This window comes from Ictidomys tridecemlineatus, chromosome 1 (assembly GCF_052094955.1).
Source record: "Ictidomys tridecemlineatus isolate mIctTri1 chromosome 1, mIctTri1.hap1, whole genome shotgun sequence".
Taxonomy (NCBI): Eukaryota; Metazoa; Chordata; class Mammalia; order Rodentia; family Sciuridae; genus Ictidomys; species Ictidomys tridecemlineatus.
In genome coordinates, this window is record NC_135477.1 from 257,112,264 (window position 1) to 257,136,518 (window position 24,255).

Below are 24,255 nucleotides of genomic sequence, written 5' to 3' on the forward strand. Positions count from 1 at the left end.
TGATGAACTCAGCATGCTACTACTTGTTATATATACATGATGTATATATAACACTCCTAAGGTGGGAGAGGCAAATAGTAAAACCCAATCCTGATTGGAGTGCTTCAAAGAAATAAAATGGAATAATGTTTATTTATTTGTTTATTTATTTACTTATGGTACTGAGGATTGAACCCAGGGGACTTTGCCACTGAGCTATATCCCTTGTCCCTTATATCTTATTTAGAGAAGGGTCCCACTAAGTTGCTTGAAGCCTTGCTAAGTTGCTAAGGCTGGCTTTGAACTTGTGATCCTCCTGCCTCAGCCTCTTGAGTTGCTGGGATTATAGCTGTGTGCCACCAGGCCTGGCAATAATATATTTTTTTCTTTTTTTAAAAAGACTACTTATCAAGTAATTCTGGAGTACTTGCCACCTGCCAGGATGAAGCAGACACGGGATTTCTTCCTGATCTCAGAGTTCAGTAGGCTTGGTGCACCCAGTGAACGAAGGCAATAAATGTCTACCTATACTCTGGATAAGCTCTATAAAGGAACATGGCAGAGAGCTGGGAAAGAAAGCTGGGGGTGTGTGGATTACTTGTTGAGGAGTCCAGGGTCGTCACTGTGGGGACTAACTGCATGGTCCCCTCCTGGGAGGAGCAGAGGGTGGAGGCTGCTGTGAGATTGCCCAGGCCTGTGTACAGGCTTAGAACAGGGACACACACAGCAGCCATGTGTGTGACACTACCTTTCCTACACAACAGCAGTTCTATGACTTGTGGAAAGTTCTTATAAAGAAACCTAAATTCCTCCTGGTGCTTGAACATTGAGATGGAATATGCTCTGGCTTAAGAAGCACCATGAAAGAAAAATAATGAGCATTTCATAGTCACTGTTGTGGCTCTTGAATAACAAAAGCAACACACAGAAAAGAACAGGGCTGGGCACCTGGAGAAACTGCAAACTTGTACTTTGCTGGTGTAAAGACAAAGCCACCAGAGAAAATGACATGCTCACTCCTCAAAGCACTCGACTGAATAGCAGAGGCTTCAGCAGTCCCACCTCTGGGTGCACATTCTGCAGCTCTGGAATCAGGGACTTGAACAGATGTGCACACAGACCTTCACAGCTGCTCTGTTCACAACCGCTGAGACAGCAGTAACCTGAATGCCCATCAACACATGAATGGGTAGACAAAACATGGTGTATACAGAAAAGGGGAGTGTCAGCTGGTAAAGGAAAGGAAATTTCAACACACACTGCAACACTAGAAGACATCGTGCTAAGTGAGAAACACAAGGTACAAATGGCAAACAGTGCATGATGCCTCCTATGTGAGGTCCCCAGAGTAGACACACCACAGAGAAAGCAAGCAGAATAGGACCACAGGGGCTGAGGGAGGGGTGTGTGGTCTTGTTGCTGAACAGGGACAGATGTTCAGTGTGGAGTGAAGAAAATGTCCTGGGGTAGAGGGTAGAGATGGTTGCAGGACATTATGCATGTGTTTAATCTCACCAAACTGTACATTTGAAATGGTCAATATTTAAATGTTATGAATATTTTATCCAAATAAAAACAAGTCAAAAAATAATATAGCACCAAGCAGCAGGGGCCCTGCCAGATCAGGGCAGGACCTCCACTCCTTGAGCTCAGCACAGGCCTTGGCTTCACCTTGAGAGATGGACAGCAGCACAGGAGACTTCTGATAGTTCTAGGAAAACCAAGGCTGTGGGGTGCAGCTCTCCATTCTGCCCAGATGACCCCTAAATCCACTCCTACCTCTCCCATGATCATATGTAGAGGCAGGCAGGGATGGCTGACCCTGAGCTGTGGTCCAAAAGGAAGGATTAAGTCTGCCCATCCAGAAAGGAGCGTCTGACCCCCAAGCAGAATCAGGAGGCAGCTGACTCTACTTCCTCTTGTTCACGAGTCCACAGTGCTTCCAGTGGTCAAGCTTGGGCTGTCAAAGCAGCCCTGTGATGAGTGAGCTGTAGATACCTTAGGCAGGTGTACAGGTTATTTGGCAGCAGAAAATTCTAAAGAAATAAGCAGGCTGGCAGTTCTGAGATGTTCACGATTGTGACCTAATGTGCAAAGAAGTATAAGAGAAGACCAGGGTACTATGGGCCACACAGGAAGGAGCCTGACCAGGTCAAGCCTCTTGTAAAGGTCCCTCTGTCTGTGCATCCAGAAGCAGGCAGGTGAGTTGGGACCATTTCCCTGGAGTCCAGAAGGGCCCTGTGGAAGGGCTTTAACTGTTTATAGTAGGGGGCAGTGGAGAGAAGCAGACAGATGTGGAAGGAGACGGACCCCATGTTCTTATTAATTGGATGTTGGTGGGATCATCTGGGAAAAGGAAGCGTGGAAGATGAAGACGAGTTTCTGGCTGTGAAATGGGGTTTAGGAACCCAGGTTTGCACAGATCACAGCAAGCTCTAGGGGAGACGGCTAGTTCATCGTGGGTTGTGTTAGTCTGATGGTGCTGCCTTGGACACCCCAAGCCTGGGTAGTCCTGTATCGGTCATGTCTTAGCCTCATTTACAGGGGGAGGGCTGGAGAGAACAGAGGAAGCTGAGAGCCCTGGCCACACTGACCTACACGAGAGGCTAGACTCAGAAAGCCACAGAGGAGACCATGGAAGAGAACAAAGGAAATGAAATCCCTTGGAGATCAAGGGACTGCAGGATCAGGTCAGAGGGTCAGAGTTCCCACATGGTCAGTGGGATGCGATGCAGACCAGCTGGGAGGAGTTTGGCAAGTTAGTTCTGTGGCCTGGGGGTTCCTGAGATGGCGACGACAGCAGGGAGAGAAGGCGAGGGAGGGCATCAGAGAGTGCAGCAAACTCTAGGATTTGAGCTAGGAGAGAGAAGGAGTTAGAGAGGTGGACGGTGCATGAGATTAAGGAGGTGTGCTTGTTCCTGCTTTATTGATTTTACTGAACTTTTTAAAAGTTATGGTTAGTCTGTGAACATTTCAGAACTGATGGGCAAGACTCAGGGAAAGGCCACGGAGAATCAGGACGCAACAGCACAGTGAGGTTTTACCCTGATGCCGTGTTATTATTTTTCTTTAGAGAAAAAAAAAAAAGTAAATACTATTAACAGAATAAATTTTTTTTCTTGAATGTTTTAGTTCCTTAGTTCTAACTTGACTGATTTCTCTATAGTCTATTTTCCAAAGTCAGTTTGTTACTGTGTGTTTACATCTTTGTATGCTTGGGTCATGCATACTATTGACTCTATAGAAGTTTTCTAAGATCTGACGTCAAGTTAAACTTATCCTTGTAATGCATTTAGATTTTAGTTAAAGTTTATTTTCATCAAAGCCTTGACCTAAAGCAGCTGGTCCAAGAGGCAGCTGCCTGAGGTGGAGAACCTGGACTCAGGGGTACACTGGCCAGATCCCAATTCTTGTAGATGCTCAAACAATTTGTGGTGATGTTTGAACTATTGATCAAGCACCCTCTCTGACAACTCAGCTAATACCACCAAAGCACAACAAATGAGGTGGAGACGTGCACAGGTTACTTACTGAGATGACTATTAACCTAGCATAGAAAGTACCACATCAATCAGTGAATCAAAGAACAAACCCCCAAAATAAGAGGTACCAGAATGGGTGGGGCATGGAACCCAGTGATGGACCTGGCTCTGCAGGGAGAGGAGTCCCCCTATGCAGTTTGAGATGAGGGCCCCTCACAGATCCTCTCTAGAGGTCAGGAGAGATGGAAGCCTCAACATTGTTCTTATCCTGTGAGACGGAATGTACTTTGTTGAGCATCTACTGGGACAGGGATCAGCTGGTGTGCCCCCGGGTCCTGGTGCTGCCCCCTGGACCAGCTTCGAGACCTCACAGTTCTGGCCACAATCGTACCATGACAGAAGGTTAGCTTCCCAGGTGCTACCATTCCAGGGTGACTCCCTGAGAAGCCACTGTGGTCATGCCGGCCTCTGCACAGCAGGAACTTCATGATAAATTAATGGAGCTGCACATCAGTCCCCCGTGGCCTCTGTCACTAGTTATCCATCACAGAGGCCCTGCCCCCCAAAGCCCACCTTGGGGCATCAGTCCTTGTGCCTGGGAGGCAGGGACACTCCCTCTCATCGTACTGCACCCTGGCCTTGGGGATAGGACCCACTGTCCACCTCTCTCCCTCTGTGAACCATCACAAACCATGGAAGGCAACTCTGTCCACTAACGAGGACCACATCTTCTTAAATCTTAATTGCCCAAGAGGCACAGAGGGATGAATGGGGTGGGACCTGCTCCACCTGTGCAGGACCAACAGCTAGAGAGGAGTGGTGCTGTAAGACGAGGCTCACAGGGGGGACTGCCCCAGGGCCGCGGAGGGCCTGGGCATGCGTACCTCACGTTGGTGTGCCGTTTGACGTACAGGTTGTGGAAGTTGTTTGTGTTTTCCATTTGGCCTGCCTTGGGGCCTTGCAGTCTCTGGATGATCTCAGCTTTCATTTCCATGGCGATGTGAGCCGGTAGCAGGGAGAGCAGAAGCCGCTCCTAAAACCAGGGTGGGGGGCGAGAAAGAGTGGACATGTTTCAGACAACTGTGGAGACAGCCAAGAGGTCCTGGAAATCACCACTGACCTGGAATGAGGCCAACGTGGGACACTTTCTTATAAGTAAAAATATAGATCCTAGAAACGCATATTGACAGAAAAAAAATCAAATTTTCTGAGGTCAAACTATGCTATTATGTTATTTATTATTTTTTAAGGTCTCAGTATGAGTGTTTTTCAGTGCCAAGAATAGAGAAAGGCAAAGCTATTTCCCCAAGGATATTATTTATCTCTATTTTGATTCTAAAATAGTGAAGCAGGAATGATATTAAAATCCTAGGAACTAGTGGTCAGTCTAAGATAAAAACACTCATTTTTGCCTACTTGTTCATTTGAGAGATGAAGTGCAAGGTTTATTGCACTTTGGAAAGACAACTAATATTCCACACGTCCTAAAAAAGCTAGTCCCGTATTTTCCGATATTTCATTTCCTCTGTGATGAGGACCCAGTATCCTTTAGAGATTCAAAATTATTATCAAAATGAGTAGAAATATTAGCCTCTGCCAAACAGCCTCTATGGGAAACTGCAAGCAGAACACAAAGATGCAGCACACAAGCTTTTTGTGAATCTTTGTGTATTTCTCCAAATTTGGCAAGTCCAGTAAGTAAGAAATATTCACATGGCATAGTGTGCTTGCTTTAGTATATACTTATTTTAGTTAGAGTGGCATGGTCCTAGTCTCTTCAAGAAAAAAGCATTTTTAGGACAATTATCACAGAAGTGCAACTTTGAAAGTTTGCAGTCATTCTAGAGGACTTTTGAAGGTTAATCTACTGCATTTCAATCCTCAGCGGGCTCTCCAGGGTCTGCATGTTTGTACAGATGGTGAGTGTCCTTCTGGACTTGGTCTGGGGTCCCCACAGTGGGGCAGGCACACTGCCTCTGGTGGTCAGTACTGGGCCATGGGCTGAGCCTCCATGAAAACCCTGCATTTGGACATGGTGAGTCAGGACCCTTTCCTTAAATTTGTCTTTCTCTGCTTTTGAAATGCCTAATGAAGGAAAAGCCCAACATGGCCAGCTTTTCAGCCCAGCACTGTCCCCTCTGCCTCCTTGGGAGGGCACTGCAGGTTGCTGGGTTTCCCCTCTGCCACTTCCTGGGTCTCAGCAGAGAAGCTTGAGCATCCGCCCCTCCTGTCCTGCATGTCCCTTAGAGGGCCCAGCAGGATGGAGTTCCTATTGCCACCAGTGATAGGCCCCTTTCAACTGCAGCCTCCCTCCCTGTCCACTCCCTCACCTTTGCCCCCAGAACCACTCCAAGTGAACAACTGCACCCACATCCTGTCTTGGGGCCCAGGTGGCATAAGCCTAATGTGACATTTCCAGGCCTCGTCCCTCCTCCTCTTATATTCTGTAATAAGACTATGCCAAACCCCAAAGAGCCAAGTACCTCCCGAAAGACACAGATTCCATGACCAAAAAAAAAAAGGAGAGTCAAATATAGTAATTCTCTCCCACCCCCAGTCTCATTTAGCATCCAAATATAAATTATGATCTCCATTTTAAACCCAAATGTAGAGGACAACCAACTTTTTATAAGTGGTTAGAAAATACATAGAAAATAAAATTCATATGTTATGTAAAGCAATTTTTTTCTTTTGTTGTGCTTAAGAATTCAAGTGAATTTAGTCTGCAATAAAGATTCTGGGAACAGCCAACCAGCCGCACCAGAGGCTTCCCCACCACCTTGTGATTCCATCAGCCGAGGACACAGCCTCTGGTTGGGCTCAGGAGCAGGACCCAGTCTCTGTGCCCATCCAGGGCTGGGCCACAGGAACCTCAGGAAGGATTGAGCTCAAAGTGGTAAAGTCAAAACTTTTTCTTTTAAGTTTGTGTTTCTCCCTTTTAAAATATCTCTGACCTAAAAGAAAACCCCAATATGACAGACTTTCAAGCTCCACAATCTTCCCTTTGCCTTCCCAGGAAGTCACTAGAGAAACCAAAGCCCAGTATCTGGCACAGAGGACAAATTTCAACCCAATTGGTAATCTGACAAGGTCATTATTTCCATTAATATTTCAGCTTTTTCTAATGTAGCTGCGTGTTCTGCCAAATTATCTGAAAGCAGCACACAAATTTAGGTGCTTAATATGCCAGATATCACTTAGCGAAATTATCTTCCAAAGGACAGTGGACAAAGTCCTTCAGGATACTTTTGGAAAGTCAAGTTGTCCATTAAGCTGATGGATGCACACCCCACAACTTCCTCCTCTTGTTAGAAATGATTGTGTAACGACAGAGAACTGATTCTGGCCTATTCAAAGTTTATCCAGTGAGTAACTTGGCTTGGTTTGGGGGTTTTGTTTTAACATGCTCTTTTATAAAACCTTCAATTCTTGTTCAATAGGAATGAATTTTTTTCCTAGGACTCATTTTTTTTTAAAGTGGACTTTATGAAAGACCTCTATAGTGAATTTAGTAAATTTCAATATTCTGTTGATCAAAGTCCAGGGCACTCTGAACTCCAAAGTATTTTGAATATAATGATGTAAAGCAGTTACAACAACTATATTTTATGCTATTTTTTTTGTGGGAGAAGGTTGATAGAAAAATCCAGTGTAAGCAAAGAGGACCTGTGCTTAAATTTTGAGCTAAGGCATAGTGATGTGTATTATACCCTATCCCTTTTATAATCCACACAATAATAAAACTTTAAAGTTGTTGCATCTTTCAAAGGGAAGATAATGGTGAAGGAAGATAATATTCCTTCCATAAAAATTTGTAAATTTTTCTTATCCAGAATGTTCTCCTCTAGTCATCATTTTAAACGTGATTTGATCCCATCAGGATGCCAAACCAGCACAATGAACAAAAGGGGTGTTGTTATAAATTCTTCTCTTTGCCCAAAAGAGTACCTACCAGAGCGGCCAAATATCAGATCCCGAAGCAGCTGCTGGTTCCTGTGTGGCTCCACCACCCACCCGTGGGTTAACCCTGCCCTGAGGGAACTCAGTGCCTACGTGAAAGGAAACCCTAAAGGCTCTGCATTCTGAAGTTACCTGTGGGAATGGAAGAGGACGCACCAGGACTCCGCCAGCTCACATCAGCTCACACCTTCCCTTGCGGTCTCTCAGAGCCAGGCATCCTCACCCCGATGCCCCAGCTGCATCACCAGCAGATCCCCAAAGTACTAGTGCTTTCTAGTCAGCACTGCAGTGTTGCTGCCTCCCCTTACCAGACAAGCTCCTGTCTCCTAGGTGCCTTCTTGGAGTGTTGGCATCGTCACCGTCAACCACACACACCGAGTACACTGGGTACTCCTGTTTGAAAGGTCTTGCTTTGTGTTCCTTTGACGAATTATACAACAAAACAAAACAAAGAAGCCATCACTCTTACATCGGATGGAGAGCAGCTCTTCGCAGTGGAAAGAGCTCTGGCATGGGAGACGATGAGCGTCTTCACCTTTTCTCTGCCATTTCAGTCCGATCACATCAGCCTCTGAGCCCCTGTTAGGGTGTCTGGGAAATAGCCTGTTGAGTAGGGGAGTCAGGGCCTCCACGTCTGCGTGGATTGCAGCACTTCATGTTACCATGGCTGGTCCTTTCTGGAAGTCGACACGCCTGTTTCAGAGACAACCACATCCTGCTGCGCATGCCTAGGAATAAGTGTCCCACCAAGGGCAGAACCTAAGCAATCACACCTCACGGGGTGGTTCCAACAGCGAAGGCAAGTTCTGGAGGACGGGGAGGCCTGGGGAGGGAATCCAGAGCAAGCCCTCAGGGAGGAGGCTGCTCACGTGGCTCGGGAAGAGCACCCCAGCGAGTGAGGAGGCAGAGGCGAGGGGCCAAGGCCGAGATGGGACACTTGTGGCCAGTGCTTCTGCACCCGTGCGGAGGGAAAGCTGCCCTGATTACCTCACCATCTAGGGAGCTAGAACACACTGTGCACATTAAAATCAACATGCACTTCAGAAAATCACCATTCTCTCTTACAACCAACAAGTTCTTCCATAGCTTGTAGGGCTGGTTTTCTAATTCAAAAACCCTGGTCACATATTACCGTTTCATTGAAACAATTTTAACAAAAACCAGGTGGCGAAACAGAGATAGATAAGGATCAGAGAGATTCAAGTGAGGCGGTGGTCACCTGGGGCATCCAGATAAACCTTGTGCCTTCCAATTGTAGGACCACAGGCTACTTTCCCCACCCACTCTGATTTGTAAGTTCACGGGAACAACCAGAGAGCTGTTAGAGAGCACATTGTGAAAAAAAAGTTGGAAAAAATGAATTTAGACTCACATGTAATTCCTATCCAGTTAAAAGAAGTTAGAAGAAAGTGCTAATCAAGTTGAATTATAAATTATGTCTATAGTCACTGATGACAGTAAATTGGAATTTCCAGACTTGAACTGTTTACCATCAACTGTCAATTCAATTCTCTAAAATACAGCCTCTAGTGGAACGGAAATCATTCATAAGGGCAAAAACCCATTCAGTCCTCTGCTGAGAGATGATGAAAGCTGATGATGCTTCTTAGAGCCAGTAGAGGGACACCAGGGCCCAGCAGGCACTCAGAGCAGGAGGACAGCTGGGGTCTCGTGAAGTCTGAGCACAATGCGACACGGCACCGACATCAATCACTCCACCCAAGGGGAATTTCATCAGACCAATAAGACCTCCACACTCAGACACCATCCAGTGAAAGGCACGCCACAGTGAAGCCAACCTCATTAGACTTGCCCTGCAATGTCACCTACCCACAGATAGGAGACCCTGAAATGACAGTGCCGATTGAACGACCCTGTGGAGAAGACGAGTGAGACTGGCCACAGTCCTGGATGTGGACCAGAAATCCAATGCATGGTGTCCAGGCGGTCAGGCACGTGGACCACAGATTGGCCAAAGGGTCTCAGGAGCAAAATCAAACATTTTAACATCCAAATGTGACCCTTGAATGCAGCCACATGCTCTAGGAAATCAGACAAGTGACAAAGTTATATACGTACAATTCTTGCAGTAGACGAAATTGTTGTTATGAAATATGAGCTGGCCATCTCTCCTATCCCTCCTGTGTTATTTTTGTTGCTGTGACCCTACCTGACCAGAGCAACTTAGAAGGGGGAAAGTTTATTGTGTCTCACAGTTTCAGAGGTCTCAGTCTAATGGCTCAGGGCTCTGCGTGAGGCAGAACATCGTGGAGGACAGGTGTGGTGCAGGGGCGAGGCTCAGCTCAGGACAAGCAGGAAGCCCAGAGACAGGAAGACGATGGCAACAGAGCCAGACCCCGAGGCCATGCCCCCTGTGACCCACTTCCTCCAACCACACCCTACCTTTTTATACCTACCGCGTAGTAGTCCATTCAAATTATTAACCGGTCAAATGCATTAGTTCACGGATGAGCTCAGCACTCTCATAATCAGGTCTTTCCACCTCTGAATATTGCTGCATGAGCTTTGGGGAGGACATTTCAGGTCTAAAACCATAACCCCTCCCTTGTTCCACTGATCACAGGCTGGGCCAGATGACCCCGTCTGAGCCATAGAATGAGGTAGCCGTGATGTGTGCTCCTTCTAGGCGTAAGTTTTAAGAGCCTGAGTTACGACTCGCCAAGCTTTTGCTTCCAACTTTTTGGCACCAGCAGTGTCCTACAGAGAGACTCTTCACGTTGGAAGGTAGCAGCCCACCCATGCTGGACAAGAACAAGTGGGAAACCATTACTCTTGCCAGCCACTTTGATTTGGGAACCGTACTCACCACATTACACTGTAGCTTTGGGGACAGACGCAATGTCTACAGTGCTGGTCACACTAACCCCTGTCCTCAATCCTTGTGTGCACAGGATTTTCACAGCTGTCCTGCTGTGTGGGATTTAGCTTACCCACTTGTGTAGGTCCCTTCTTCCCTGAGCTGAACTTCCCCACCACACATACACACACACACACACACACACACACACACTTACAACAGAGGAGGCTGAGGCCACCAGCCTGTGACACACCTGCAGGGCAGGTCGTCACAATATTGAAGCACCGTGCTGCCAACCCCTCGCGGTCTGCATTGCAGGCCTTGAAGGAGAGGGCTGGGCCCAGGGGATGCGATGCGGTTGCTTCAAGTGGTGTAGGAAGCACACAACGCAGGAAGTGCTCCTACCAAATATGGGGACCGTTCTGCACTCATTTACATTTCTTCTTCCACAGTTAAAACCATGAATCACTTCTCTGAAAGATATTCTCTGTCCGAAAGCTGAAGAACTGAGAATTTACCCATTCTAAGCCTGGGTCTCAGGTGTTATTCTACATACACATTGTTATTGTCCATTTTCTCTAATCAAAGTCTTACTTCTCACTGGATGCAAGAGCAATGGGTTTAACCAGCTGGCCTGGTTACCCATTGCTCTTGCATCCAGTGTCACAAGCTGGTGTTGTGAGTGTCACAAGCTGGTGGCCTCAGCCTCCTCTATTCTAAGAATGTCACAGCACAGTGCCACCATCCTGGGAGGCCCAGGAAGAGCAGGAGAAAGAACACCAGCATCCAGTCCCAGGGGCACCTCCAGAGTCCCCTTGGCCGTCCCTGAATCCTCAGGAGACTTGGGTTCTCCTCTGTGGTGTGTAGGTCTGAAAGTCAGGAACTCCATGTAACCACAGTGAGCTGATGGGATGCATGAGGTGGGAGGAGGGCAATAGAAGGGGCCCCACGCAGGAGGGGACTGGTCCTTACGTGGTGCTGTTCATTTTTGCCTGGAAGGAGGTCTAAACTTTCATGTTTGGGGCACCTGGAGTTCCTGACCAAAGAGCACAGAGCTCTCTGTTTACATGGAAGTGGACCTCTCCTATTGCTCCTCAATTTCAAATCTGACTACTTGAATATGGATTCTGTTCAAAATTCATTCTTCCATTCAACACACATGTTTCCATTGCTTTCCATGTACCAGTTTCAGGTCTAGGACATTTTTAAGTATTATCCCACTTAATTCTCCCAATGACCCAGTGAGGTAGGTACAATAATTTGCTCCATTTCTACAGGAAAGGTAAAGACCAAACAGGTGATGTGAACTGATTATGTCACACTTCAAGGAGGTGATGTAGTTGGAATTTGAACCAGGGGAGATGGTTGGTGGTGAGCTTCTCTTAACTAGTTTACTAAATTATGCACAGGAAAAAAAGACAACATACATGAATAGACCCGAGAATAAATACCATGCTTCAGTTAGCAACAGGGATCACTATCCCACATGATCTCAATGTGATCAAGTCTCTTAATTTGCAATGGAGACAGAGGTCCTTTCCTTTGACTATGCTGAAGTTGGAGGCTTAGGTTTCAAAGTTAAACGGTTCTTAGGACAAGTGTCACTAGCTTTCTGCACCTTCAGCAGCCCCCAGCCTCTTCCCCTCGAGCCAATCCAACCTAGGCCAGAAGCCCTGCCTGAGCAAGCCTCGGGTCTTTCCTTAGGGTGTGGATGTTCTGGAACACGGCCCTGGGCCTGTAAATACATACAGTGTAGTTTAAAAGAGTTGGGGCACAAAGTATATGGAGCTAATATCCAAAAGCTTTTTGGAAAAGACAATGAACCAAGGACATTCTTCACGTTTCTCTCCTGAGCACATGACTGGGCCCTGAAGAGGGTCTGTGCATTTTCTCCTCTGAATGCAAAGTTGCCTCTTGGTCTAGGAAGTGAGCCAGGATCCCCCAGCACTGTCAAAATCTTAAAATTTGCTGATTTGTCTCCATGTGACCTCCAAAGACACAACCCAGGAGGTAACACCCTCTAAACATTCTGCCTGTCCTCAAACACTGGTTGTCCCCTGGGGCCCTGAGGCAGTTGGGGCCCAGAGATGTGCCTATCATTTCTGCACAACAACATTCTGTGGAAAGAATAGTCATGGGAAAAGAGAGGCAGCAGAAGTGCACTAATTCCCGCTGCATTAATCCAGCACTGCGCTGAGCTTCCTCAGATAAAAATTAAAGATGCAAGCAGCCTTGCACCACAAATCTTCACAGCACCAAGCTGAAGGCCGCCATAGTCATAGAATTTTTTTTTCAAATGGAACTTAAATGAAATGACCATGGTTCAAACTTCTCTTAGTCGTGTGTGTGTGTGTGTGTGTGTGTGTGTGTGTGATCAAAATGCCTGACAAGATCATCTCAGATGAGGAAAGGTTTATTTTGGCTCATGCCTGCAGAGGTCTCAGTCCACGGTTGCTGACTCCGTTATAGAAACATCATGGCGGAAGGGCTTGGGAGAGGAAAGGGGCTCAGGTCATGGCAGCAGGGAAGCAGAGTCAGAGGGACAGGAAGGGGCCGGGGACACATGTAATCCTGAAGGCCTACTTTCTCCAGTCACACCCAGTCCACAGTGGCCACCCAGAAATCCATCCTAATTATGAATCCATCTGATAGACTGACCCATTGGTGGCATCACAGCCCTCCCAATCTGTGTCCTAACAGGGCTCCCTCTGAACCTGGTTGCTTTGGGACCGTGCTTTCGACACATGAGCTACTGGGGACAGTCCATCTCCAAACCATAAGAAAACTCAAGAATAAAGTCTCTCTCTTGCCAAGAAGAGTGGCATGTGACTGCAATCCTAGCTGCTTGGGAGGCGGAGGCAGGAGGATCACAGGTTCAAAGCCAATCTCCACAATTTAGTGAGGTGTGAGCAACCTAATGAGATCCTGTCTCAAAATAAAAAATAAAAAGGGCCTGGGGATATTGCTCAGGGGTTAGACACCTGTGGGTTCAATCCCCGGGTTAAAGAAAACAAACAAGAAAACAAAGAATCAAAGCTACTTTCTGCTTCAATTGCCTGACTACATGCCTGGCTCATGGGCCTAAGTGAATCTTCATACACAGGATATTTCCAAGCTTGATGTTGGCCTTCAGAAAACACATTCCTAGCAACTGAATCATAGATGTCTTTCAGGGACTCCTCCTTCCAAGTGTCGCTGGTAGTTCTTTCTCTAGAGATTCGCATCACATATTAGTTTTAAAAAAGTGATTCTCCTCCAGGATCTTACCCACTTTACTACCTGACAGGACCGAGCCCTCCACCGTGTGATAAGACACCACCCGCTTCCTTTATCTCTTCCTCCTCTTCCCTGAGGAGCGCTGACCCCTGGGAGTTGCACGGCTGCCACTGCCATGTCATGATTCTCCAACTCTTCAGACAGGCTTCCAGTCACACCCCCTCCTCCCTGACACCGTCTGTCCCGTGGGCCCCCCATCTGCAGCTGGTCCAGCATGTTCACCCGGGCAGTGGCCCCGGGGCTCTACCAAAGCCACCTGTCCACATCAGGTGTGAGTGGACCAGAATGTGCCCTTTCCACGTAGCCGCCCAGTCCAGACCCAGAGCCTGGCTTGAGGTGGGCGTTTGATAAATGTTCACTGGACAGACACAGGAACCAGAGTGTGAATGTGCGACCAGCTGCCTCATCGCACTGTGATCAAGGTCTCCACGGAGAAGCCCACGGATGGTCGGAATTTTTAATGACAGAAGTCAGGATAACGTCTGGCCCCAGCTCTGGCACTTACGACATGGGCAGTGTCCAGCTGAGGCTAACTTCTAGGCCCTCATTGTCCTTGGAGGCTGAGAGGGTCAACGTCCATTTCTGCTGTCTCTTTCTGTTGTCGGTCTCTTCCATTTCATCAGGTGTTGGGAGGGACTTGGGGCGACCTCGAACTTGGCAACACAAATGGGAACATATTCCAAATTCTGGGTTGAAAATTGTTGCAAACCTGTACTCGTTGTCACTAGAAGAAGTGAGGGGGAGATGCACGCGCGTGTGTGTGTGTGTGTGTGTCTGTGTGTGTGTGTGTGTCTATGCCATACACATGTATGCTTTTTTAGTTTTGTCATGATACGCATTAGTGAATACTGCCTCCATAGATTTATAGAGGAACCGCAAAGAAGGAAGAGAGTATTAGTTCACATATTTTCTTGAAGCCCTTCCTTCTGATTTCCGATCTTGTAGAGCTGATGAGCGGCACTCTCCTGTTTGGTATTCTGCAGGTGCAAGTCCAAGTGCTCATGTAAATTACTCGGGTGAAGGCTCCTCCTGTGCGGCTCCTGCTCCCCAGATGATGGAGGTGCCTGGAACGCGGCGCGGGAGAGCCCAAGAGGGAATGAATCACTGATGAACCGAACGGCAGCCCTGCCAGAGTGGAAAGAAGGCAGGGGTTTTCATTTTCGGGTTTTGGGTCTTGTGTTGTTGTTTTGTTTTTGCCAGGAAACAAGAATTGAGATGAGCATGGGAATGAAAGCCTTGGCAAAGTACAAAATTCTACTCTAAATTTGAAAAAAACCCACGTAGTTATTGATGGATGAATAACCACATCACCATATGTAAACTTGGAGATTCTCATCTTTGTCATGATTATGAAAATATATTGTCAAACAGTAACAGTTTGTTAAGAGTATTAAGTTTTCACGTACAGAGCCGACGGCTGGTAGAATGTTGAGTCGTATGCAGGGATGTCTACGGAAAACCATGTGCTGTTCTCACCAGCTGTGCACACACACTGACCGAGTTCCAGCTTTGTTTATATTGGGAATGTATCTCAGCCATATATTGCCACAAAATCAATCCCCCCCAAGCTGGTGGGTTGGAACCACGATGGCTTTCCCCATGGTTCTCCTCATGGACTGGGTGCTGGCTCCGCTGCAGATAGGCACGTGGCTGTCTTCTGCTGGAGCACTGGCCAGGGCCTTGGGATGGCCCTGTCTGGGAGTTGTGGCTGGGAATTTCCTGGGCTTTGGTTTCTCTCCCAAGTTTGGCCACTCATTCTCCTAGCCTAGGTGACACTGGCTTCCATCCTGGTGGTCTCAGGTCACTGTCCTAGGAATTGGAAGGAGACCTCAGGTCCTCACGCGGCTTGGGATCCATAATTTGCACAGGGTTACTTCCCCATTTATATTAGTCAAATTAAGTCATCAGCCCTTCCAGACTCCGGGATGGAGAAAAGCTGAGTGCATTTTTCCACTGGACACAACAGAAAGGACAGACTCCTCCAATATTCAGTTCCAAAGGTGAAGTCATTTCTACGGTGAATCTGGAGGCTTCACTAGAAGAGAAGCCCCAGGAATTGGTAATCCAGAAACTCTGAATTCAAGTCCAGGCTCAGATCTCTTGGATTCCAAGGTGACCTTCTGTGAATTCTATGGTGTCCAATTCTATCGTCACTGATCTCTCATCTGCTCATTCTTGTCTGAACACTTGGCCCAGGCTGGACTTCAACCAGGTAGGATAAGAGAGAAGGCCTGGGCCTTGGGCAGGAGATGGGATGGCCACCATGTTTTGGTCTCACCCTGCATTTTGGCTTCTACCAAAAAGTAACACTTGGCAAATAATTCTTAGATTTGCCTTAAAACAAACACAATAAAGAGTGAAAATTAAGCAGCTGTTTACAAAAGCGATGAGTCATTTCCCATTTATTTTGAGATTGGAGTAGTCATGAATCCATGTGAATTAGAAAGAAGGCTTTTTAAAAAACAACAAAATCCTATTGACTTTCTGTCAAGAAAATAAAAGTAAACAAAAATCAGATATGATTGAGGATATTTCTTTTAGTAAGCAATTTTGAAAGAAAATGAAGAAAGTAATGAAATGGCCTTTACACCTGTTCATGATTAATTCTCCAATGAGCCAGCGAAGTAGCTGGCAGGCTCTGCTCTCTACTGAGTGACCTGGCTGACATACTGATCCAGTCATTTATAAAACATCCCATGCCACACTGCTCAAAGCAGGATTCCTCGGCCTATGACATGCAGCTCTGCTGCCACGGACATCTTTAAGAGAAACACTTGGGAGTTTTGACTCAACAGCTGCACCCCAGGCTGTTTATGCAACTTGCAATCAAAACTGAGAAACTCAAATAAAACAATACCTCTGGTCCTAACTTATCATTTAATCAATACTGTAAAGCTACAGAGTAAAAATAATCGTGCTTCAGAGTAACTGGCATTTAAAAAGTGAAGTATTTGTTAACTTGGAGAGTAATCACCTGAAAACATCATGCTGATAAATGCTTGTGTTCACTAAGGTCTATGCAACCAAAGGCTTCTTAGCCATGAACCTGCACACTTTCCTGCTGCAATCAGCTGCAGATTAACCCAGTTCCAACAACAATGCACCAGTATCAATGCCCATGAGCATGCTCCCTGGTCTCCTCTACCTCAGCTAAAAGGCACTGCAAGCCTGAAATCTCCCTGTTGGACCCAGCTCCATTGGTACAATGCTGGGCCATTTCATTGGTATCACTCTGAAGAGCTGATGGCTGATTCTCTCAGCACACTTTCTTTCACTGAATTTTGTATTTTATTTTGTTCTTACTTCTCCTTTGAGATCTACTCTCGCCTCTCATATAAAAAGAAATTTAAAAAACCCTTCTTCACTAAGGAGGAGCTGAGGGGTTGAAGGGATGAGGTATACCAGGGTCTTGGGACAGGGGCTGGCACTCAGAGAGTCTGTGTGTGAGCCTCGACAGGCTCAGTCTCCCTTAACCCTTCAAGCCCACGCTCCTCACTCTTCTCTGAGCCAGGACTGGTTACAGTCAGACCACTGTCTTTCCTGTATTCATGAACTCGTTCATCTACATTCCTTCTCCTAGAGGTGGTCGGAATCACTTGGGAGGGGAAGGAGTGAGCGGGCAGGGACATTGCATTTTACCTACGCGTTCCTCACAGTTCTAGGAGTTGATTTCCCTATGTAAAGATCAGTAATTATGGTTTGAGTTTTTGTTAACCCTAAGGACATGAACAGCATAGTTGGCCACATCTCTGTGACGTGCCAAAACCATGGGGCAGAACTTCTCTCCCTTGGTAGCTATTAAAATAGTTCAATATTTATAAAATGTAAAAAAGAAAATTCACCCAATACAATCAAATCACAAAATGGGCATGGTCTAGTATTATAACAAGTGCCCAAACACATAAAAGGTCATGAAGAGAGAGGAGATTCCAGGGCTGGGCACAAGTTGGGGCTGCACTTGGCCCTGAGCCTACAGAGTCAGAGGATTTGGACCAACACCACGAACCTGGAGCGCGGCAAACCCAAGGCCCTTCCCTTACTGACTCAGGGACGGGAAAATCACGTGTGATAGAAACAGATAAGGAACAAAAGTGAGGTGGAACTGCTGCTCTTGGTTAGAAACAAAGGCCTGGAGGTGGAGGGATGGATTTCAATCCCATCTGTCCCTCATGGAAATGAGAAATGCTCCCTCCAGGGGTCGTGCACACTCCGTCTTCAGAAGACCCCAGCTTCGCTGTCCGAGTGACCTCTCCCTTGCCACCAGGGCTTCCCTCTGCTGCCCCACTCCACCCCACTGCAAAACAACCGAATGAGCCCGTCTCCCCTCGGTGGGAAAAGACAGGAAGTGAAGGCCAGAGTTCTGGAAGTCAGGTGTGCTGGCCACTTCCAGGCATCCCTACAGGTCCCCGATAGGTTAACCCCACGACCACCAGCACCAGCAGCATCACAACTAATGGGTACACTGAGACTTTGACACTACTCCCGTGTCCTCTTCCTGCTGGTGGAGCCTGAGCCCAGGGAGTAGCCCTTCCTCCTAGGTCATCTTTTGGCTCCCTATTCTCTCCCATCCGACAGGTGGGGGTCAAAGCAGTCAGGGAAGGTGCGTACCCGCTGATGAAAGGTCATCAATGGTAGGAGCCCCAGGACCAAGCTGGTGACCCACACATGACTCTTGGGAACAAGGGAACATCTCTAGGATGTGCCCTCTGGCATCTGTCTGCCTTTCTCGATCCCAGCTCTGTGTCTCCCTGGGAGGCCTCTGGTGTGGAGAGCTGCCATGGTCACGTTCTTCTGTCCTGCTCCTCCTGATTACTGGTTTTGCTGTGGACGTCCACTCTGAGCCAGCAGCCCAGCCCTTGTCCTCCCAGCAGGGAAAGCTTGACAGAGCCTCAAGATGCCTCCTGGCGTCCAGCTGAGCTGGCGGCAGAGTCAGGGTAGCTCCACACACAGAAGTGTCCAGTTCCAAATGTGCAGAGTGCTGAGGTGGACAGAGCCTGCTCCAGACATCTGGTCACACTGCCTGTCGTGGCACTGCATGCCTTTAAATTTCATTCTACTTCAGCATGCGATGGAGTGAGTAGGTCAATACAATTACACCCTCTGTGGCCACGGCATCTCCAAGGAGCCATTTTGTCTGCAGAGGTGGGGCATGCTAGCAGATGCCTCAGGGATAAAGGGCGGAGTTCTGAGCCCAGGAGACCTGTCACCGACAGAGTCCCCCTCAGACGGCCTGAAAAGGGACAGGGAGTGAAGGGTTAAAGCGTGAGCTCCCCGCCTGGTCTGCAGCAAAGACTCTGCTGCCAGGCAGCGTGGAGCAGCCAGAGCCCACTGCAGGTGCAAGAGTGCAGCCATGAGCCTCATCTGCAGAAAAGGAAAATTTAACTTCATACGATCTTCATGTGCCATGGAGCAAATGTTCAAACACACACACACACACACACACACACACACACACACACACACACGTCTAACAGTGTGTTAGATTCAGTCCTCATGCACACAAACACGGATGGTGGCTGGATTTGCCCACAGGCTGCAGTTTGAAGGCTCCTGGGGAAGAGAAAGTTCTCTGAAAATTCACACATAAAAGCACCGGAGAAACATTAGAATTGTCCTTCACGATGGAATGAAGGACAAGAGTGGCAGTGCCTTTTATGCTGAGGGCATCATGATGATGATTTCCATAGTGTCTCTGTGCTGCCCGACGTGTGGGAGTTTACAGTAAGAGTCATAAATAGACCTTCTTGGGAAATAACTATTTCCAAATTATTACTGAGTTCTCAGTCCTGGAGGAGACTGCAGTGGTCAGAGAATGGGCTTCGCAGTCAGCAAGTCTGAGTGGGAATCCCAGCTCCCACATCCTCTTCTGGCCTTGATGGTATTGACACCTCAGACTGAGGTGGCTGGTGGCCTCCAGGTGGCATGGGAAGGCAGGATTCGGGACGGAGCAGGGAAATAAGGTCGCTGTATTAAAACCAGAGCTCTAAATTCAAGTCGGAGCTCGGCACTGATTTGAATGGGGCCCCAGGTTACTCTCTACCTTTTCTGGCCTCAGTTTCAACTCCTTCAAATGAAAGGGCTGGACTGAAAGTCTCCCTGTCCTCGCTGTAGAAGATGGTGGATGGAGACTTCTGTCACACTTGTTTTTACACAAAGCATACAGGAAAAAAAAAATTGACTTGAGTGTAACTGCAAACAAAAGTGTCTCATTTCCCCCACTCAGCAGCTAATGCTCCAGCAGTCAGAATTCAGAATACATGTTGCTTGATCCACAGAGGCAACCTGTAATTTGTGTGAGAAAGACTTAATTTAGAAGAACGCACATGTCATTTTTTTTCATAACCAAGTAAGAGTTACAATTAGTTTGATTCATAAGCTGTCACGGACGTCTCCAACAGACTCACAGTGAACAATAAGAAGTTTCCAAGGCAGCTCTGGGATAGAGAGCCAGCTATTTCTCGGCGGTGTAATTAATATCAAACATAAATCCTCCTCCATTTCCCTCTTGAACATTCCCAGGCTCACTGGAGCACCATCTTCTGAGAGCATCATTAAGGAGGAAAACACAGAATTCACTCACTTTCGACTGCATTTTGCTGTGTAGCAACCCACCCCTGGGAAAGTGTCAAAATAAGTGGCAGTGAAATGCCCAAAATAACTGAGAAATAGAAATGCCGCTACATTATCTCCCAGCATCACAGGCATCTTGATGTGCAGCAGAACTTTAATAATAATATTCTACCCAAAGGCAGATGAATCAAAACCTTTCCCATTGTTTGACGTACAAGGCGAGGAGATGCGATATGGGGTTCTCAAGAAGAGGGCTGCTGTTGATGGGAGCGATCAAAGTGCTGACGATCATTTCATTCCTCTCGCCCAGTTCCTCCCTTGCTTATCATTGATCTGTACTATTAAAAATTGACTAATTAAAAATCCCATCAAGGATTGAGTTCATCAAAAATAAATAAAGCACTACTTATACGTCAAGTCTCAGAGATGTCATTAACTGGGGTCTGGAAGAGCAGACATGGGGTGCGCGGTTGGCTTCAGCGCTGGGTGTGTGTGAGATTTCCTTTCTATCTCAACATCAAATAGAAGCCCCACAGCACAGGTCTTCGACAAAGCCATTCAGTCCTTAGATGGCCACACAAATAAATGTGACCATTATTTCTTTTAAAAGACTGTCAAGTGACTTGCACATAATCTGCATCGAATGAATGTCAAGAGAATCGGTGACGTTTGAGACACCAGATCTGTCCCACTACTTGGCTTCCGTGGCCTTTGAAACTGCAGGCATGGAACAAGTTAGGAGGAGCAAGCAGAGAAAGGAGGCAGGGATCACTGTCTCCACAACTCAGGGGCCCTCGGTCCTTCAGATGGCTGGGTACACGGGGTCAGAGGCCACCAGCCGGCCCTGGCTGTAAGCATCTCAAGGTCCAGTGGCCTACCTTTGGGTAGATCATACAGTGTTTTTCAGGTACCAGCCACTGAATGAAAATAAATACAGTAAGTATCAGAACATGAAGCCAATAGAGTCCGCACCAGCAGCACGTCCTCCACCATGAACGGTTGGTGGGTCGGTGCCGGCCTCCCGTGTGGCAATGGCAGGCCTCAGACTTTACTGGCACAGAAAACCCAAGGGTTGGCAATGGTTATGATGCTTTCTATAGCTGAGGACCCAGGCCCGTAAAGCCTGAGCTTTAGGGTCCTAGAGCCCACCCCTAACCAGCCCTGCTCCCATGGAAACCACTGCATTTCCCAGTGCAGAAGCCGCTCCTTGCTCCCATCGTTAACTTCTTAAGTGGTTCCCACAGTTCAGCAGTGGTCAGGATGAATGCACGAAAGAAAGGCCTGTGCACACACATTGAGAATATGTAGAAAGAGAGAATTGTCCCTCCCATGCCCCATCCTCCCCAAAATATAAACCTTACTCTTTTTACATGAAATGCGCACTATTCTCTTCCTTTAAAATGCTGGTTGGAACCCACTGAACTGATATTGTAACCCACTAACCAGTGTAAACCCCATTGAAAAACACCCATCTAAGTGATAAATCTAAATTCCACAGCCTGTGATCCCCAGTCCCCTGGGATCTGGGCTCTCATCTCCCCCTGCACCACTGAGAAGGATTCCAGAATCAGCAAGGACTCAGTGGCTGGTGGTCAACCTCAAGTCTCCCATCTCACTTCATATTCCCGGGTCGGAGCTTCAGAACACAAGCTCCTTCCAGTGCCAAGCTCAGCCTGGAAGACTCGGGAATAAAGTGCAAGAAAATCTTCTTTGGCAAGGTTCCTGACCACAGCAAAATGCAACGTTATATTCCTTTCTTTATACAATTAAAAAACTCTTTCTGTTACGCTCTATTATTTTCCTCCAAACATCCTATTTTTAGTAAAAATGCTACCCTTACTTTATGAGTCATTATTTTCAAATGGGTTTTTACTGTTTTAATTCCTTCATGTTATTCTCCTGATTTCTAATACTGTCTCAAGTAACCATGTGTATTAATCAGAGTTCGCTAAAGAAAACAGAAATCACAGGATGCTGCATCTCTATCTATCTATCATCTAAATAATTTCATGTTAAGGAAACAATTCACATGATCATGGGAGCTGGCAAGTTCAAATTGTGCAGAGTAGTTCGCTGGCTGGTGACCCAGAGAAGAGATCTTGAGATGCATCTGAATATTTCATCAAATGCCAGGAGCAAGCAGAGACTGAGCAAGCTAGAGACTGAGGACAAACAGACTCCGAGGACAATACCTGGTCTTCATAGAGGAATCCAGGCCATGATGTGAGTTAGCAATTGAACTGGTAGATGTTTTAATAGGGGTCTGTACCCAGGTACAAGGGGGACCATGGGGGGACCAACTCTCCAGGGAAGCCCATTGTAAGAGAGGAAGGATGGAGATGCAGGAAGCCAGGAGAGCTCCGTCAGCTGAGCTCAGTCTGCATGGTGCAGGAGAGGGCAGGGCGTTTAGAACCACAGAACCAGGCCAACACACTGCGGCAGACCCTGGGCTTCACAAGAATCTTAAGTGGGAATCTTAGCTCTGTTACAAGCCTCACAAATGAAGTGCCCCCACCCTGTGTGTTTTCAGTGACAATGTTCCTGGCACAATGTGAGTGCTAAACTAGCACTGGCTCCTCCTGCCTGCCAGCCCAGAAGGCCCTTGGAGGCATAGGGAGGTGGGTGTGCTGAGATCTTGCAAAAAGTGATGATAGACTTTCCCCTGAGGATTAAATAAACAAACCAACAAAACACACAAATGGACTCAGAACAGGCAATATCTACCAAGCAACTTGTCAGGACCCAATGAAGAGTGACAGAAATGAGGCTGGGCACCAACTGAAGCAGAAGGGAACTGGGGAAATGACCCTCCAGGTCTGTCCAAGGGAGGACCAGGCAGTGTGTCACTGCAGCCTCTACAGAGGGGGCTGATGCCCAGGAGCAGTGGTGGCCCCCATCACGACAGCAGCCCCCAGCTCCACCTGCTCTGGCTCCTGCCCCTGGGGCACAGGTGCAGCTATACTTGGCCTCCAACACGCATGACACGAGCCCATCTGCACTGGGGTGTCCTCTTCATGACAGTGGAGTCACTCCATGTCAGTTCCTAGGTGATCTGCTCCCTGCTTTCAGGGCAGACGTCTCAATGAGCCTGGGGCCTGTGAGTTGCTTGCCAGCATGGGTGCACACTCAGCGTGCGACGGACTAAATTGTTGAGGCCAAAAAGTGGAAGATCAACCCTGACTGGGAAGAAAGCGTTGGCTGCCGTGTTAGAAGCTATCTTGGTGCACACCAGTTGGACAGTGAGAAACGCAGGGGTCACCAGTGATCACCTGGTGCCTTACCCTGCACCAGTGGGGAAGAAAAGGAGGACAGCAACCAGTCAAGCCTGGCACGGAGCGTCTACTCCATCCACGAAAAGAAAGTCCTTCCTTACGAGCCCTCTGTGAAAGTGCAAGTCTTATTGGAGAACAGAAATAGCTCTTTACAATTTAGGAAAACATTTTAAAATGAGTTTTCAATTCAGCAGTGAGAAGGGGAAAAAAACCCACACATCTTTTAGCCTGAATAAATCATGGCTATGCTCCTTGGGTTATTTTGTCCCAGGTTTTACCATTAATTTTTTTTTTATTAGAAAGCTTTATGAAGAGATTCTTTTGAAATGTTCATATAACCTCAATTTTTATGGTTCCCATAAACAGAAAGTGCTAGTTTTACCTTGAAAAACCATTTCTAATTTATAAGGCTTTGGAATACCCCACCTGGAAGCTTCCAGCTTGAGTCAGAGGAGCAGACAACTCTCTTAGGCTGCAGAGATCCGCAGAGGACTCTCCCAAGAGTCACGCTTTGGAAAGCACCTCCCAGCCCCACTGGCTGAGTGGTCTCCACGCCTCCTGTACCCAGTTTAGAGGAAGCAATTCCCATATAGCACACACCTCCTTCCAAGGGAGAGTTCAAGGATCTATAAAACTCCAGGTAGAGTGTTTCTGGCCTCAGGTGTTTGCTTGATCTCTGGGTCCCTCTTGCCAGAATCCTGACCCTCCTAGGGTTTGGGCCTGAGTTCCTTCCACCAGCCCCATGCAGCACTGTATCTACGGAGGTCTCCTGCTGATCTTCCAGAACCCATGTGTGCAGATCAGTCATAGGAAAGGAACTGCACTCCAGGCTCATGCTAAGAGCCCAGAGGAAACACCCTTCCCCACCTCATCTCCCCCAGTGCAGGATTCCCCTCAG

The 24,255-nt window shown here is 47.4% G+C and overlaps 1 protein-coding gene across 2 annotated transcripts in view; it reads right to left on the bottom strand.

Annotated features, from left to right (window-relative positions):
• Adcy2 (adenylate cyclase 2) overlaps positions 1-24,255 on the bottom strand; it is a 377,335-nt gene that overhangs the window by 112,607 nt on the left and 240,473 nt on the right. For both annotated transcript variants that reach the window (XR_013424510.1, XM_040273154.2), the window contains exon 5: positions 4,346-4,494. Coding sequence is in view for 1 of the 2 variants with exons in the window: in XM_040273154.2 (XP_040129088.2) it covers positions 4,346-4,494 (149 nt within the window). In the remaining variant the exon portion in view is untranslated. The remainder of the gene's footprint in view (positions 1-4,345; positions 4,495-24,255) is intronic.